Source organism: Dasypus novemcinctus, chromosome 2, assembly GCF_030445035.2.
Source record: "Dasypus novemcinctus isolate mDasNov1 chromosome 2, mDasNov1.1.hap2, whole genome shotgun sequence".
Lineage (NCBI taxonomy): Eukaryota > Metazoa > Chordata > Mammalia > Cingulata > Dasypodidae > Dasypus > Dasypus novemcinctus.
This window is the reverse complement of record NC_080674.1, coordinates 116,445,838-116,463,586: the sequence shown is the minus strand read 5'-3', so window position 1 is coordinate 116,463,586 and position 17,749 is coordinate 116,445,838. Positions and strand designations below refer to the sequence as shown.

At 38.4% G+C, this 17,749-nt stretch overlaps 1 protein-coding gene across 3 annotated transcripts in view; it reads right to left on the bottom strand.

The window, feature by feature from the left end:
* CAMK4 (calcium/calmodulin dependent protein kinase IV) overlaps positions 1 to 17,749 on the bottom strand; it is a 270,090-nt gene that overhangs the window by 93,535 nt on the left and 158,806 nt on the right. For all 3 annotated transcript variants that reach the window (XM_058277043.1, XM_058277046.1, XM_058277033.2), the window contains one exon: positions 13,703 to 13,775. In XM_058277043.1, coding sequence (XP_058133026.1) covers positions 13,703 to 13,775 — 73 coding nt within the window. The remainder of the gene's footprint in view (positions 1 to 13,702; positions 13,776 to 17,749) is intronic.

Here is a 17,749-nt window from a genome sequence, read left to right as displayed (position 1 = left end):
ATGTTTTAAATGGCAAGAAAGCACATGAAAAAATGTTCCAAATCTCTAGCTATCAGGGAAATGCAAATCAAAACTACAATGAGATACCATCTTACACCCATAAGATTGGCAGCTATGAAAAAAACAGAAGAATACAAGTGCTGGAGAGGATGTGAAGGAAGGGGAACACTCATCCACTGCTGGTGGGAATGCAGAAGGATCCAACCATTCTGGAGGACAGTATGGCGGTTTCTCAAAAAACTAGCCATAGATTTGCCATATGACCCAGCAATACCACTGCTGGGTATATACCCAGCAGAACTGAAAACAAGGACACAAACCGATATATGTACACCAATGTTCATAGCAGCATTGTTCACTATTGCCAAAAGTTGGAATCAACCCAAATGCCCATCAACAGATGAGTGGATCAATAAAATGTGGTATATACACACAATGGAATACTACTCGGCTGTAAGAACAAACACACTACAAACACATGTGATAACATGGATGAATCTTGAGAACCTTATGTTGAGTGAAGCAACCCAGACATTGAAGGACAAATACTACATGACCTCAATGATAGAAATAAACAAGCTGCCCTAGATAGCAAGAGACTGAACGATAGGCTTACAGGAAATCGGAGGGTGGAGGAAGGATATGAGCCGATGTCTGCAGGGGTGGAATTTAAGACGAGATGGTGGTAAGTATGAACACAAAGAAGAGATAAAAGGGGGGCAAGGGGTTGCCTTTAGTTGGGGCTTTGCGGGTTTGAGGGTGGCTGGGGAGGGACGGATGGGTAACGTTGCCCAAAAGTGGGGGAGGGAGGGGTAGCATACGAACACAGGAGAGGGTCAGATGTTGGTGGAGAGTAAAATGCCGAGAAAATCATATCAAAATATAATAAAGAGGGTTACCTGTTTAGAATGCTCGGAGGGGAGGGTCTGATGCAGGACGGGCTCCTGGGGAATGTCTAAATGCTCATTCTGCCAGAGTGGGTGACACCATGGGGTAGAAACCCAAATAGTGAGAGTGGGGGTGGACCCACATCCTGGGGAGGACTAATGCCATCAAATAGAGGGAACTGTATCCCTCGAGAGAAAGGGTGGCTCCCAGGGCATTGGGGCAGTTGAGCAAGTTAGGCCCTGAACACTATTCCATCTCTCTCTGGAAGTGGCTCCTCAGGAAACGGAGGTTGGCTGTCACTGTGGGCACCAAGGTGGAAGGGAAAATGGACGTTAAATGTGTGGAACCAAAGTAAATGAGGGGTAAGAGAGGAGTTTCTTGAGAGTACACAAGGATGGATATAAAACATGTAATATTACACCATAACATATAGGAGATGACAGACTGATAATGTAAACCATAATGTAAAACATAGGATAACTAAAAATGTAAAGAACTGTGTATCCTAAAGTATGCACCATAATGTAAGCACAGATGTCACCTTGTTAGAAAGCTAATGTCTCAGACTCTGTACATCACTTTAAGTAAATATGATATGAATAGGGCATAAGAGTATCACTGTGGAAGAGAAAAGGTTTTCTGGTGGATGTGCGGGAGTGCTGTATATTATATATATGCATTGCTGTGGTCTAGGACTCCTGTGAAGAAAAGCTGAATAATTAGGGGGGAAAAAAAAAAAAAAAAGAAAAAGATAGGATGTGGAATTTTTTCAAGTCAACATTCTTTATCTAAGTTCTTTATCTAACTTTATCCAAGTTCTTTATCTATCCTTTAAACCCATCGCTATATGCCATTCCCTAGTAAGGGATCATGACATTATATTGGGCTTCAAATTTCAGGGAGTTCTGGATCACAGAGTGTTTCAACAATGGCAATGGAGGGATACTGGTATGGGATACCAATGACAGGTGATATATGGCTGACAGGGAGCTGTAAAGAACATATGTCCAGGGTGCATGGTAATGTTTGGATATACTCATAGTGGCAACAATTAAAAACCACCGCAGGGGGGGTACTGGGTTCCTGGCCAGTGGTGCTCTGTCGTGGTCCCTAGGGGAGCAGCGACAGTCTCCCAGGTACAGCGGCGGGGACTGGGAGGGAGTGAGGGTTCAACAGTGAGCCCCTGATGCTAATGACTATGCTTGTGAGCTGATAAACCTAAAATAAGAACAAGGCCTAGAGCAACATTGTGCCTGGGAATTTCCTCCTGTCAGCCTTCATGTTACTCAAATGTGGCCAGTCTCGAAGCCAAACTCAGCATGTAAATGCAATGCCTTCCCCCCAGCGTGGGACAGGACACCCGGGGATGAGCCTCCCTGGCAACGAGGGACCACTATCAACTACCAACTGATGATGCAACTGGAAAATGACCTTATACGGAAGGTTCAATGCGGATCAGCAGAATATCCATGTCTACATAAAATAACATGACTTTAAAATGCTGTGTGACCTAAAGTAAGGGGGAAATGGAAAGGAGAAATGAGTTTATATGGCTACGAGTTTCTAAAAAAGAGTCTGGAGGCTGGCAGAAGGATTGCCCTCATGCACAACTGAGCAGTCAGAGAGACAGATAAAGCAGATACAACCCCCAGATATTGGTTCCTTTGAGGGCTAAAGAGACCCATGGGAGTTATGGTCATGGCCGATGGGGTTAACTACCAGGTCAGATGGCCCCTCTTTGGAAATGGTGTTTATGTGTGATGAATCTGGACTCAGATGGGATCTCCCTTCATAAGACGTTCATGCTAATGTGCTGGAGGTGCAGTTAATGTTGGGGTTTAAGATATATTTAGGGGATTTGAATCTCTGGACTGACAATGTGATAGCCAGGTCCTGAGCCTCAACAGACTCCAGCACCTAAAATCTGATCTATTGGACTTACCACACTCAGCTAAGATGGAGTTGAAGAAGGACAACCACCACACCATGGAGCCTAGAGTGATTACAACTGAAAATGGGAGGATTGCATCCAGCATCCATGTGGAATCTGAGCCTCCTCTTGACATAGAGGTGCAATGGACACAACCAATCCAATGTCCACATAGGAGAGGTGGCATTGCATTGGGAAAAGTGGACATGGTGGACGATGGGTATGGGGAAAGGCAGGAAGAGATGAGAGGTGGAGGCGTCTTTGGGACATGGAGCTGCCCTGGATGGTGCTTCAGAGGTAATCACCGGACATTGTAAATCCTCACAGGGCCCACTGGATGGAATGGAGGAGAGTATGGGCCATGATGTGGACCATTGTCTATGAGGTGCAGAGGTGCCCGAAGATGTACTTACCAAATCCAATGGATGTGTCATGATGATGGGAACGAGTGTTGTTGGGGTGGGGGGGTGGGGTTGAATGGGACCTCACATATATATTTTTAATGTAATATTATTACAAAGTCAATAAAAAAAAATTTAAAAAAAAAAGAAATAAGAATGTTTTAAAATTTAATTAAAACTTGTCACTTTAACATTACAATATTTTTTGCAGCAGTGGCAAAGAGGATATTATATCAATTCTAAGGGACAAAAATAGGAGGGTATAAAGGTGTATAGGATTTTTTCTTGTGGAGTAACAAAAAATGTTCTCAATTTGACAGGTGATGATAGCACAAATCTGTGATGAAAATGAGAGCCACCAAGGGTACCATTGAATGGACTGTACAAAGTTTGGGACTGTATAACACAAGGAATCTAGTGGTAGAAGACGGATGTGGTTAACAGAACAAATATAATTCTCTTGGGAACTGTAAAAATATATATATAATACAAACATAGGGTGTTAATAATTGAGAGTTGATGGAAAAATAAACCTAATGTAAGACATGGGCTATAGTTAGTAGTAAGACTTTGAGGGTGGCGTTTCATGGTTTGTTACAAATATTTCACAACAGTGCAAGGTGTAGGTTGTGGTGGGGTGACGTATGAGAGCCCTGTATGATGATATGCATGTTTATTTTGTTATTTCACTATATACTTACTGTCTATGTATGTTCATGTATCAATGATATACTTCAATAAAGTTTTATTTTAAACATCACACAAAAAACTTGTTACCTTCCTTAGAATCATATTCCCATCTGAATCCATACCTTCTTTCCTTTCTCTTTATTCACAGTAAGCTTTGTAGATCATCTATATAAACAGAAACAATGCCTGCCCCTCTTGATCTCAAAATGACACTATGAACGTTACTCTGTTTTTTACATGTTGTTTCCGCACTTCTTTCATGTTGCCACCATTAAGAAGGTAATAGTTCCCATGCTTGCTTGAAACTATCCAATTTTTTTTGCTCCAAACTCAATGATTCTGTGAACCTCATGCCTTATTTAGCTAAAATGCGACACAATAGCTGTGAATGAATTTCTAAAGACCATAATTCAAAGATATACAACAAGAATCAGGTCACATCTACTCATTAACTTCATGTCCATGATACTTTAGTGGGATTTTGCACAAGTGAAGACATTCATCTCAATCTTGGGGCATTTCATTCCAAGAAAGATACTCAGATGCTTTTTTTTTAATCCTCTATTTATCATTGATTTCTTCCAGGAAGGGACTGTGCCTCGTGTTTACTTTTGATAGCTCTCCGCAGGGCCTACAGTATGTGCTGTATGTAGTGTTTACATAATGTCATCCTGGTCTACAGAACTTGGTTGGTCTTTTAAAATCTTCGCTATTTTTGTTCTCATCATCATTCATTCTTATCTAGGGGGAAGGATAAAGAAGAGCAGAAAAGGCAAATAAATAACATGTATGTGAAGGAAGCAGGAATGGAAGAGCAAAGGTCATCAGAGGAACCATGAAACCAGGAAGAAGAAACTAGAATTAAATGTCAGAAAGCAATTGGGCATGAAGGTGAGAAGAAGAGAATGTAAAGTATCAAGTGTTAATAAAGGTGAGAGAGCTTGATATGAAGTTCTTATAGATCCTCTAAGCCATAGTATGTGTGTATTCCCTACTCTAGATTATTTTTCATAATCTCCAAGTCTTACATACTCATTAACATTGGCAGTGAAGATCCAAGGGGAAATCTGGTCTTAGTTGGTTATTGCTTTTCACTTCATAGAATCACAAACCATACCCTTTGGATGCTTTTCATCCCTTGACTGGATATTTTAGTATCCTCTTAACTGATCTCATTCCTTTTGAATTTCATCTGCCACCAGGGTGATGGTCTCAAAGAGAATACCCCACAGAATACCCCTCACTTATGAGGCCCTCAGATGAGGTTTCCAGCCTCTCTCTCAATTCCCAGTTACTACTATTTGTGCTTTACTTCCTAGCAATATCCAAGGACCATCAGTTCTCCGAACACAATATGCTGTTTCATGTCTCTGCACCTTTACTGTTGTACTCCTTAAAACTTGTGGGAATAAAGGATTCCTGGAATTCCTTCTCTTCCATACTGCCTGACAATTAAACAACATTTTTTTTTCATTTGAAACACAATTCAGATATACCTTCCTCTGATAAGATTTTTCTGACTCAGCCTTTAGAAATATTTAATAGCTTTCTCCCTCTCTGATGCATTTGAATCTACTAAATACTTCAAATAGTGTACATATGTCATCTTGTAGCCATGTGTTTATGCGTCTATCTGTCCTATAAACTGATGAGCTTTCGATTGCTCCATCTTGGACTCTTGTACAAGGCGACACATACCAGGGAGTCAGTAATGTTGAACTCAATTGTTGATATAGCCCAACATTTACAAAACCCTGAAACAAGTCTTTTAGAATATAATCATGAACATACTATTTGGTGTGTGTGGTAATTTGAAATTTCCTACATATATGCTCCAGAATTTATTGTGTCCCTTTTGGGAAGCAAGAGAAAAGGCTACTTAGGAAGAATTTGACAAACTTTTGATATTATTATGATCATTGCTGATTTTGATGTGTACATACATTTAATGAGAAAGATTTTTTTAGGAATTGTTTAATTTTTAAAAAAATTTTTATTTTTTTAAAGATTTATTTATTTATTTAATTCCCCCTCCTCCCCCGGAGGTCTGTTCTCTGTGTCTATTTGCTGCTTCTTGTTTCTTTGTCCACTTCTGTTGTCGGCAGCGGCACGGGAAGTGTGGGCGGTGCCATTCCTGGGCAGGCTGCACTTTTCTTTCGCGCTGGGCGGCTCTCCTTATGGGTACACTCCTTGCGAGTGGGGCTCCCCTATGGGGGGGGGACACCCCTGCGTGGCACGGCACTCCTTGCGCGCATCAGCACTGCGCATGGGCCAGCTCCACATGGGTCAAGGAGGCCCCGGGTTTGAACCGCGGACCTCCCATGTGGTAGACGGACGCCCTAACCACTGGGCCAAGTCCGTTTCCCTAGGAATTGTTTTAGATTACCAGTTTCCCAACAATGAGCTATAATTTTCAGAATGTAAATTTTTTTTTTGTTCTAAAACTTTTTCTGATAGAATATACATGCTCTGATTGAACCATTAGTTTACTTTCTTCCAAGTTATTATAATATTAGATATTATCACTATTTCTTCTGGTAACTGTGGTCTTTCCACTTTTAGTAAAAATACATAACCACTTTTACTTTTTACTGGTAAAATTATCATTAATGTGTCTCAGTGCTTTGAGCTTTGAATTAAAATACATCCTCAAGAGATCAGTATTCAAATTTGAATAACAAGAGACAAAATCCTCTGAAGGAGAAATGCAAATGCCACAGGAACTGACAGATTTAAAACAAAACAAAATCATTTTCTGTTGCAGCCTCTCATTACTTAATTGAACTCTCAGCACTTTTTCATTGACAATAAGTGGACTCAAGCAGGAATAATATTCACAGAAACAAAGAACAAGTGCCATAAGCAAGCTTATTTTTAATAATTTTAAACCTCATTGTCCCCTTCATATGATAATCCTGATTTAGCAGTGTGTGGGTGTGTGTCTGATATTCAGTGAAAATCAGTTTTAGAAATTTATAGGACCAGGATCTTTTTTTCTAGTAGCATGTCCTTTGTGTCATATTTAGATAGTTAGAAAATCATATAAATCCCTCTGTCTGTAAAATCCATTGTTAGCATACATTCAAGAGTTTATACTAGAAGATCAGTACCTTATTGCTTCAAGTAACAGGATATACAACTTAAAGTGGCAGAAATCATGATAAACTGTTATTATCCTGCATGAGATATCTCTGCAGAGCAACTATGCCAGTGTAAGAGGAATGGTCTTTCCTCACTGGGTCTCTTTTATTAATGGGAAGTTTTCCAGAAATAACAACCAGATTTCCCAAAGGAACCACTGTTAGGATCAGGTCATGTGGCCTTGCCCTACCTGCAAGAAAGACTGAGAAAAGAAGTTTTGGCATTTTCTATCTTTACAATGGTATATTGGCTCTGCCAATAATGCATAAGGGATTGCATAGAAGATAGCTTTTAAAATATTAAATAACATAAAGTCAGGAAAGGAATATATTCCCTTTAAAACTATAGCTGTTACCAAGCACAGTACTGGTTATTACATGCTGAAAGTAATTTATTTTAGTAATGCCTCTCTTGGTTTGATCTCATTTGACCCTAGAACCATCTTAAGCACTTTAGTAAAGATGAAGAACATTTTCAGAGGCAGAATAGAAATGGATACTTCGAGCTTTTTTGTTTTGTTTAATTTTCAGGTAACTTCTGTGCTAGTTAATAAGCTATTGTCTCAACCTCAAATCCAGCCCTCTATAGTCCACTTGGCAATGCTGGGGTTTGAGTAACAAGCCTCGTTTTTACTTCACATGTTGGGTCCTTTTGGTTCTGCCATGAGAGGGAGGGGGAAAGAGAGAGAGAGAGAGAGACAGAGGCAGGAAAAGGATAAAGGGATTTGCTCCTTCCCATTTGCTTTCTGAGCCTGTTTTTCTGCTTCTTCTTCCTATGTCACCCCAAAAATACTTTTTCACCTTGGAGTAGCAAGTCATTCCAGTTGCAGAAGCTGACTGCAGTTTGCAGTTTTTCTAGTGCGCATAGACCAAGCCTCACTGCTCCTCCTCAGCGACACCTGGCTGGAGCATGAGCCCCACAGCTCTGAGTCTCCGCTTGACGGGCTCCTCGCGCTTAGAGACAACAGCACCAGGCAGAGAGAGAGCCTTCATCAGAAGTTCATCACACACCTTCTTAAAGCTTCTGAGTTTAACTGTTTTACCCTCTTCATTTTGCTTCCCCAGGCCTACAGGTGGAAGCTGGTTCCTGCAATTACTACTTCCATCATACGTTAGTTTAGTCTTCCCTTTTTAACTTTTCAGTTCTTCATTATCTAGTCATTCGTTCTTTATATTAAACTTCTTTGGACCCTGGCTGATAAATGGGGATAGACTTTCTTAGTAAAGTCAAGTCAACTGCTTCTCTCACATGTGAAGTTTGGTGCTTTTATAGGGGGTTGGTTAGAGATCTTTTTCCTCACAGGGAGTCTAAATGTTTCATCTTTTCCTGTGTCCTCATAATTATGCCCGTTTCCTGGTTTTCTTCGACGCTTAGTCACCATTTGATTTCTAGGCCTTTAAAGGGTTAGATGCTTCTGTTTGTAACTCTTTACCACCATATTGCAATCTTTAACACAATTCTAACAAATAAAGCTATGTGCTGTGCTAGAAGATAGATTTGATAATTCTTTGACCATTTACTTGTATTTTATTAACTTCAGTACTATGTACTATATATACAAGTTTCTCCAGGCTCAGATGTCATGACTTTGAAATTAAGGTATATCCAAGGGAACCATGGCTAGAAAAGGAGAAGGAAGGCTGCATCAGTTGTGAGAAAAAGAGGGTGAGGATAATGTTTAGAAAATAGAGAATAGCAGGATGTTAGTGGTGACAAGGGCAGAACTAGAGATTGTGGCAGATGTCAGAAGATACGGAGTGGTCCCTATTATCTCTATAAGGAAATGGACAAGGAGGTCTTTAAGGTTTTACATTGTGTTCTATGACAGATGGAGACAAGGTGACATTTCCAGAATATCCAGATTTACCTGGATCATTTAATGTGGGACTAGCTGGAATTCATTTCAAGAAGACACATTACTCAAGAGTGCTTAGGAGCTGACACAAGATGATGCAACAAAAAGAAACACAGATTCCCATGCCACTGACAACAACAGAAGTGGACAAAGAAGACGCAGCAAATAGACACAGAGAACAGACAACTGGGGTGGGAGGGGGGAAGGGGAGAGAAGTAATAAATAAATAAATCTTAAAAAAAAAAAAAAGTGCTTAGGGATCTTCCCTCAAGTGATAGCTGAATGAATTCAAATCCAAAGGGGGAGACATCTTCAAAGTTCAGTGTAAAACTTTAAAAAATGCCATTCAAAGCCAAAGAACAAAAGGACCATGGTGACAGTCAGACAACTACTATAAAATGCTCAGGGCAGAATTGGGATGGTGCTGGGAGGAAGGGAAGATTTGCAAGATACGTTACCTAAGAAGTATAATTATTCCTGTAGAATATTTCCCAAGACCTTTTCAGTCTTTAAGTTTTCTGCTTCTGTGCTTTCAAAAACCAGTCTAGGTATAGTTTTAAGTGTGTGATGTGAGGAAATGTGAGATGTATCACTGATTACTTGAGCTCCCAACTGTCCTACTTTTTAAGCTATCTCTAGCGATGTAGTTGACAACGAACTATTTCATAAATGTCAGCCATTCCTCACAAGTTTTAACATGCTTTGCTTTCTACCTGTGAAACACTTAGGAAAATGAATTCCGTTTTTTTTTTTTTCTCTCTCTTTAAGTTAATCCCTAGTTGCAGTAATTAGAGACAAATCTTATTTTTATAAAGCTTCCTTTAGAGAATGCTTGTCTGAAACATGGCAGCCTAGATCCTAAATTTGAGCTTTGTGAGCAGGTCAAATAAATACATTTTTAAACTGTAGAACTTGTAGATTAATCAATCCATCTTTTTCAGGGTTGGTGTAGAGATAGAGTTCTAGGAACTTCTGTTCTTATGTGTTATGTGGAGCATCCCTGGAGTATCCCTTCTTTATGGCCATTTTATTCCTTAATTGGTAAAACTCCAATTGGTTGCAAATTCTGATGCTGAGAACATCCATTCATTAAATGAGAGTAGGGTTCTCCCAGTCAGCTACCTGAGGTTTCACTAAATTGAAGCATGTCCATTGTGAAAAACCAAAAGAATATAGAGCTGATCTAAATGGAATGAAGGCACCAGAAAGAATACACTCTTCAGTGAATTTTGAATGACAGGAAAAGATGAAATGGGAAGGAGAGCAGAAAAGAATTTCATGAAAGAAGTAACTTATATAGCTTTGTTTCAAGTAAAATGATTAGAAAAAAAGATAGAGAAGATGAATAATTAATGTGGAATTATGTAGAAAACTATAGATATCATAGCTATATCTGTTTTGATAAATGTTAATTTACTCATTCAGTAAATATTTATTAAGCACCTATTATTGTCATGTACTGGGGATACAGCATTGGACAAAACAAAATGTTAAGGAGTTAGACCACAAACACCAAATACTCTAACAAAAAAATGTACAATTTTAAATAGTTATAAGTGCAAAAACATATGGTAACAGAATTTAGGATGGCTCAGAGAGGTAGTGGTAGGGCATTCTTTTAGTAGAGTGGTCAGGGAAGGTCTCTGGAGAGGTGACACTTAAGCAGAGACCTGAGAAAATAAACAAATACCCTGAGATGGGAATTGACTTAGATCTTTCTAAGGGTCAGGAAAAAAGGCTAGTGTGGCTCTAGCATGGTGAAACTGAGTGAAAATGGATAATGGGAAGGAGTTAGAATAGGTACAGCATCCTAGTATAATTTAAGGAATTTTTCTTACATTCTACTTTTAATGTGATGCCATTGGATGGTGTAAGCATATAAATGATATAATTGATTTATAATTTAAGTAATCACTCTGCATGATGTGAGGAGAATGGACTTTAGATATGGAAATAGACTGACTAGTTAGAAGATGCGGTAGTAGCCCTGGTGGAGGCTTAAACTAGGGCTGCAGCATAGCTAAGAAGAACAGAAATGATCAAGGCAGGCTATAATTTGGAGATCGACTGACAGGACTTGGAGGTATAAATTGTTATATGAGGGAAACCTTGAGGATGAACTCTAGGTTTTTAGCAAGCAACAGCTTAGTGGAGGTACCATTTACCAAGACAAATAAGACTGAAGGAGCAATGTAAGAGTTCTATGCTGGAATAACTGGATAGGAGAATCAGGGAATATAAATCTACAGTAAACCAGATAGCTTAAATTACGAAGAAGATGGAAATATGAAAGTGTGAGGAATGACTAAAGTCATAGAAAAGACATTTTTTGCATGATAAACAAGTAGAGTTTCTGACAAAATGAAATCATTAGAAGTGAAACCATGCTTTTAAGGCAAACTGTCATTCAAACAAATGCAAAGATCCCAGATGCAGAGAAAAATTCATGCATGGAGAGGAACAGGAAGAAATAGTAGGTAGCAGCAAAAAAAGTACCAGAACAGATAATAAAAAGGATGCCTTTTGGTGTGTCTGTTTAGCTCACAAGAAACAATTGCTCTTGTCCCTTAGAACTGCACTTCTTACCCCAATCTTGGTTAGCCCCTTCAGCCCAACTCTCACCCTGTCCACCAAGGACTGGATTAGGGGATGAGAATGACACCTGACCCAAGTTGAGCCAAATGTAGTGTCTGTATTGAAATTAGAACTGAAATCAAATGATAGAAAATAGGTTGGGAGACAGAAGAGAGAAGAAGCAGTAAGAGAGGGAAAGAGTCTTTAGGTTTCTTCACGTGTCCTAACAATAAACTCCTCCTTTGGATTGCATGCATTCATTACTCACTCACGTTGAAAAGAATCCTGATATACACAATGGCAAAATACAAGCACCCCAAGCAATTATTTTGAAAAGACCTCATTTTGAAATAAAGTTTTATTGACAGTAGAATAGCATAAGCTAAGGGTCACTTCTCCCTCTCCCTTCATTAAAACATCCCCTACTCCCTGTTTCCACATGACATCAGAGCATAATGTGCTATTGTCCCAAAAAGAAAAAAAATCCTCTCTGAGTGTCAATGGTCTGTGATAAAACAAGAAGCATGAAAGTACAGGATTGTAGTTGGGTAAATTATAAATACACTTAACACAGTATGCTGACTTAAAGATTTATTACCTGTTATAACAATACGTACATACCAAATTTACAGTACAATCCTTTTAAAACGTTTTACTGAAATACGATATACATACAGAAAATACACAGAAGTCTATATATTAGTGTACAGAATTTTCACAAAATGAATTCTCCTGTGCATTCAGCACCCAAATCAATGAACATAACATTACATCATGCACACTTCCTTTTGATTTTAGTACTTAGCTGGGAAGTAGGTATGAATGTCCAGATTTACAACATCTAATAAATTTTCAAGTGAAGCTGCTGATTCTGAAGTTGCTTATCCTCTTTTCCCTCTCTTTTGATCATTGATCTAATCCATCCCTTTCCCCTTCCCTCCCTTCCTTCTTTCCTTGTTGTTACTATCACTAAAATTCCAAAAAGTCATGTGCTTGTGTCTTTGTGGCTGATTTCTCAAGATAATGAAGGATGAGTTTAGTTAGATAACTGATTCTGAATAATAGTATACTTTTAAATTTGGGGTATATTTTATAGATTTGTCTTTTTAACCAATCCTAATAAACAGCACCTCTTGGGCCCTGTCCTGTTCATTCAGAGAATAACTTCTTCTGGCTTTATGTTCAATAAATGAAACACAAGAGTATCCCAGAACATACTAAACAGCATTAAATATATGGGAAGATTTTAACCAATGGAGTCTGTTTATTTAGGCAACTATTTCCTGATTGAATCAATCCAAATAAGCTTCTCAAAATTAATTTTTTAATAAATGTGAATGCATTTGTTTCCATCATTAATTTATAAAATTTTTATTACAGTTTAAAACTTTATCTCAGATTTCTTCCTTTATAAAAAATTAATTTGCCACTCCTTTCCTCCTTATTTGTCTTGAAAGAAAAATCAATAATGTCTAACCTCCAAGGTCTTTATTTATCACACTCAACCTTCCTCCACTTCCTTATCAAATTAAAAAAACAAAAAACAAAACAAAGAACAAACTCAAGAAATGGTAAATAGAAAGAAAAGAAACAACTAAAAGCACCATAGTCTGATTTGGTTTTCAAATAATAGAATGGAAATTGTTTTAGCAAACTTTTATTTTTTTTTCAAATTCTACTCAATTTATTCATTTTTTTAAAAGATACTACATTAAAAAAATATGAGGTCCCCATTCGCCCCCACCCCACCACTCCCCCCCCAATAACACTCTCCCCCATCATCATGTCACATCCATTGCGTCTGGTGAGTACATCTCCGGGTATTGCTGTACCCCATGTCCCGTGTTCCACACCATAGCCCACACTTTCCCATGTTCCATCCAGTGGGCCATGGGAGGACATACAACATCCGGCAATTGTCCCTGGGGCACCACCCAGGACAACTCCAAGTCCTGAGAATGCCTCTACATCTCTTCTCTTCCTCCCCTTCCCCGCACCCAGCAGCCACCATGGCCACTTTTGCATTATAAAGGAGGATGGTGTATTTCAGAGGTAAGTAATCAATAGTGAATATAAATATATTCAACATATTTTTTAGAAAAGATTTCACACTGTTTTACTGTAAACTTTATGGCTTATCACAGACATGCACTTCTTAAATGAGTATTATGTAGAAGGAAGAGAGCTTTAAGAGTTATACCATGGCTGTTCCTTCACACTTACCGCAACCGCCTCCAGGATTTGTTTAACTGCATCTGCAGCATCTCGCTCACTATAATATCCTTTTTCCACAATCCTATAAGAAACATGAAATGCTTCTCAGGCACATGTATTCAGTTGAGAGGATGTTAAAAGAAGTTAATAAATGATGAGCATTTAAACAATTGCACCAGGCTATCATTATACTAGGGAAAAGATTTCCATAAACTGACACTCCAAGAATCTTTGGGTTTACCTAAGGGAAACAAAAACTATTTATTCTGCTTTGCTTGAACTGTCCATCTTATTTGCAAAAATTTTTTTTTCTTTTAAAAAATCTTTTTATTGAAAGAAACTAAACAAAAAAGTACTATGTAATGCTTGACTTGACTCTAGCTATACAAAATGTAAATACAAATAAATTATAGAGCCAGAAATAGATTAGCAGTTATGTATGGCAGGGGAAGGATAGAGAGATTGAGAGGTCACTACTAAGAGGTAGGGTTTTTTGTTTGATCATTTGTTTGTTTTTTATTTTTGTATTTTGGAAAAAAGAAATTGCTCTAATAATGACTGAAGTGATGAATGCACAAATCTCTGATTATACCAAATGTCATTGATTGTACACGTTAGATGGATTGTAAGGTTTATGAATACATTTCAATAAAATTGATTATTAAGTAAATAAAGCTTTTTATTGTGGAAAATGCTAAATATGTTCAAGTAGAAAATATAACAGTGAATCAGTATCGTGTAAATATCACATGCTTTGGCAGTTATTAATTCATAGCCAATTTTGTTTCATGTGTAAATCTTATTACTTTCCCTTTCCTCTTAAAGGTAAGGACTCTTTCATGTTTTTAAAATCATAACCACCATGCCATTATCACACTTATATAATTCAGTAATATTATCAATATGCAATGTTTCAGGGAAGCAGATTTGGCTCAACAGATAGAGCGTCTGCCTACCACATGGGAGGTCCAAGGTTCAAACCCTGGGCCTCCTTGACCCGTGTGGAGCTGGTCCATGTGCAGTGCTGATGCGCACAAGGAGTGCCATGCCACACAGGAGTGTCCCTTGCATAGGGGAGCCCCACACACAAGGAGTGCACCCCGTAAGGAGAGTCGTCCAGTGCAAAAAAAGGGCAGCCTCCCAGGAGTGGCGCCACACACACAGAGAGCTGACTCAGCAAGATGATGTAACAAAAAGAGACACAGATTCCCAATGCTGCTGACAAGAATACAAGCAGACACAGAAGAACACATAGCAAATGGACACAGAAAGCAGACAACTGGGGAGGGGGAGGGCAAGGAAGGGGAGAGAAATAAATAGAGAATGCAATGTTTCAAATTTCCAGTTGTATTGGACATATTAAAATTATCTTGTTTGTTTGAATTGGTATTCAAATAAGTTCAAATAATTTGATTGAAAAAAACAAAAAACAAAAAACAAAACAAAATTAAAAAAACAATTTGATTGATTGATATCTCTCTCATTCTTTTTCAAGTCTGTAGATTCTCTCCTCCCTTCCCTCTCCCTTGCCTTCTTCCTCCCATCCCCAGTCCTCACCCAACCCCCTCTGTATTAGTTAGCCAAAGAGGTGCTGATGCAAAATATCAGAAATTGGTTGGTTTTTATAAACAGATACCAGGCCATAAGCATTCCCAGGTCCTGCTTCTTTCTGGGCTCAGGTCCTCTATTTTCTCCATGAGGTGGGTGTAGACTATGAGGCACTCTACGCTTTGCCTCTCTCCACAAGGTGTGCTGTAAACTATTAGGCAAATGGCTCTGTCTCTCTCCCTGGAGCTTCTGCCATGTCTAAGGAGCCATCTCTTTTTCTCCTGTGTTCTTCTGGCTCAGGTCCTCTCTTCCTGGGGCTTGCTTCTCTTTTCATTTTAAGCTTGTTTCTCAGGGCTCCAGTTTAAGGTTTCAGCATCAAACTCCAACATGAAAACTCCAACATCAAAAAGCCTCAGCTCCATCCTTTGCCATGCCTTTTATCTGTGAGTTCCCACCCACCAAGGGGTGGGGACTGAATGCCTTAATGACGTGGCCCAATCAAAGCCATAACTTAATCATGCCCAGGTACAAACCAGATTACAAACATAATCCAATATCTATTTTTGGAATTCATAACCATATCCAACTTCTACACCCTCCTTCTCTTGTTCTTGCTCTCTTCTCTTTCTCTCTCCCTGGTACTTTCTGTTGTTGCTGAAACCTGGGGCACTTGTTCTTTAGAGTGTCCCACAGTCTTGGAACTGGCACCTACCTTATGACTTTGAAAATGTTTCTCCGCCCTCTGTATTTCCTATTAATGAATATTTAGTGCTGAAATCTTGATAGATTCAGATAGGTATTTTAGCAGGTATACATTATAGGTGGTCTTTTGTATTTTCATGAGGAGTCTTGTGTTTGGTTGTCTCCCTTTTTTATTTTTAACAACTTAATATGGTACTCTTCTCTCCCTCACTCCCTCCCTCTCTCCCTTTTTTGTCTTTCCTTTCTTCCTTCCTTCCTTTTCTTTTTCTTTTTCTCTCTGTTTCTCTTTCTTTCTCTCTCTTTCTGCCTTTCTTTCTCTCTTTCATTTTCTTTTTTGCTTTCAGGTATGCTATCTTGAATTAGAATGCTTAGCATTTGTTTTCTTTCACTGCTTTTGGCTTTCTTCTTTGGGGTCTGAAATTAAAGATATACTTTTTAAAAACAGCTTTATTGACATAAAAAAGATATACTCTTGATTTATATTGTTTTTTATGTTGTTTTTTCTATGATTTTCTTAATTTTTGCTCAAGATATTAGATATAGTTTCATCTATTTTGAGGGTATATATTTCTGATAATTTTCACTGTCTGCTTGCTCCTTATTTTTTATTGAGTTTAACTCAGATAATTTTCTGTTGTTCATCTGTTGGTTACGTTGGTTTTCTAATCTTTTAGGACAAAGGAGTGGGTCAGGATATCCTTTCCAGCTTCATGGTTCCCAAAAGTGGTTATTTCTATGAGGCATTTAAAAATATAGCTTCATAGTTTCTGAAATCTCTTCTCTCTCACTGTTATCTGGAACTTCATTCCTCTGCCTCTACTGTCTATACTCTGATCAATTTGGATTCTCTTCATGGAAGTTCTTTTCAGCATAGTATTTTTTTCATGGAAGGAGATTCAGATGATTAGTTTCAGGAGTTCTTTGGAATTTTGATTGCATTAGCCTCTTCAGAACTTTCTGAGGGTGGATCCTTTGCACAGTACAGAAATCTGGATAGCAAAAAGCTCTTCCAATTTCAGCCTTTGTTCTTGTATTAGCCCATCCTGCTTCCCAATGATTTGGAAAATTGGGGTTTTGGGTGTTCTCCTATTCTTCCATCTGTCAGATATTCTTTTGATCCTTTTGCTTCCTCCTGCACAGATGCTATTACAACGTGGATCGTGCAACTTTCATTAGTCTGCCCTCACCCACCTATATTTTAGGCTTAATGGGGCACCTTGTCACCTGGTTTTGTTACAGATAATGTTGGTGAGTTTTAATTTTTCTGTCCTAGTTGCTCTGTCTATTCTTATGAAGATATGAGAAGATTAAAAAACTACTTTGTTAACAAATCTTTCCAGAATTGCAAGAGTAAACACATTTTTGCTGGCACTGTAGGGTATCAACTTACATAAGATATTTTCAGCTGGCATAAATTTTGGGTTAATGTTGTGTCTGAAAATGGTCAATTTAAGACAAAAAGAAGCTATAACAATTTTTGTAACTTTCCATTGGAATTTTTCTTAGACTAAGTCTCTCAAAGAACACAGTTATTTCAGAAAGTGTCTTTTTTTCTCTTAAATGCTGTGGCAGGAAGTTGAAGTGTAAGTCTTTAAAGTAGCTGGTATTAAAAGTTGAATTTAAAATCTATAAAATGTTTGCAAAGTGGGAGTGGGAGTAGAGGGTGAGAAAAAGCTGAATAAATTAGACATGAGGGGAAAAACGACAAGCAAAGACCTCAAGGCTTACAATTGTCAAGATGCAGAAAAATGTCACTGGATGAAAAAGTTTATAATACATAAAATCCAATTATTTTATTTTCCCTAT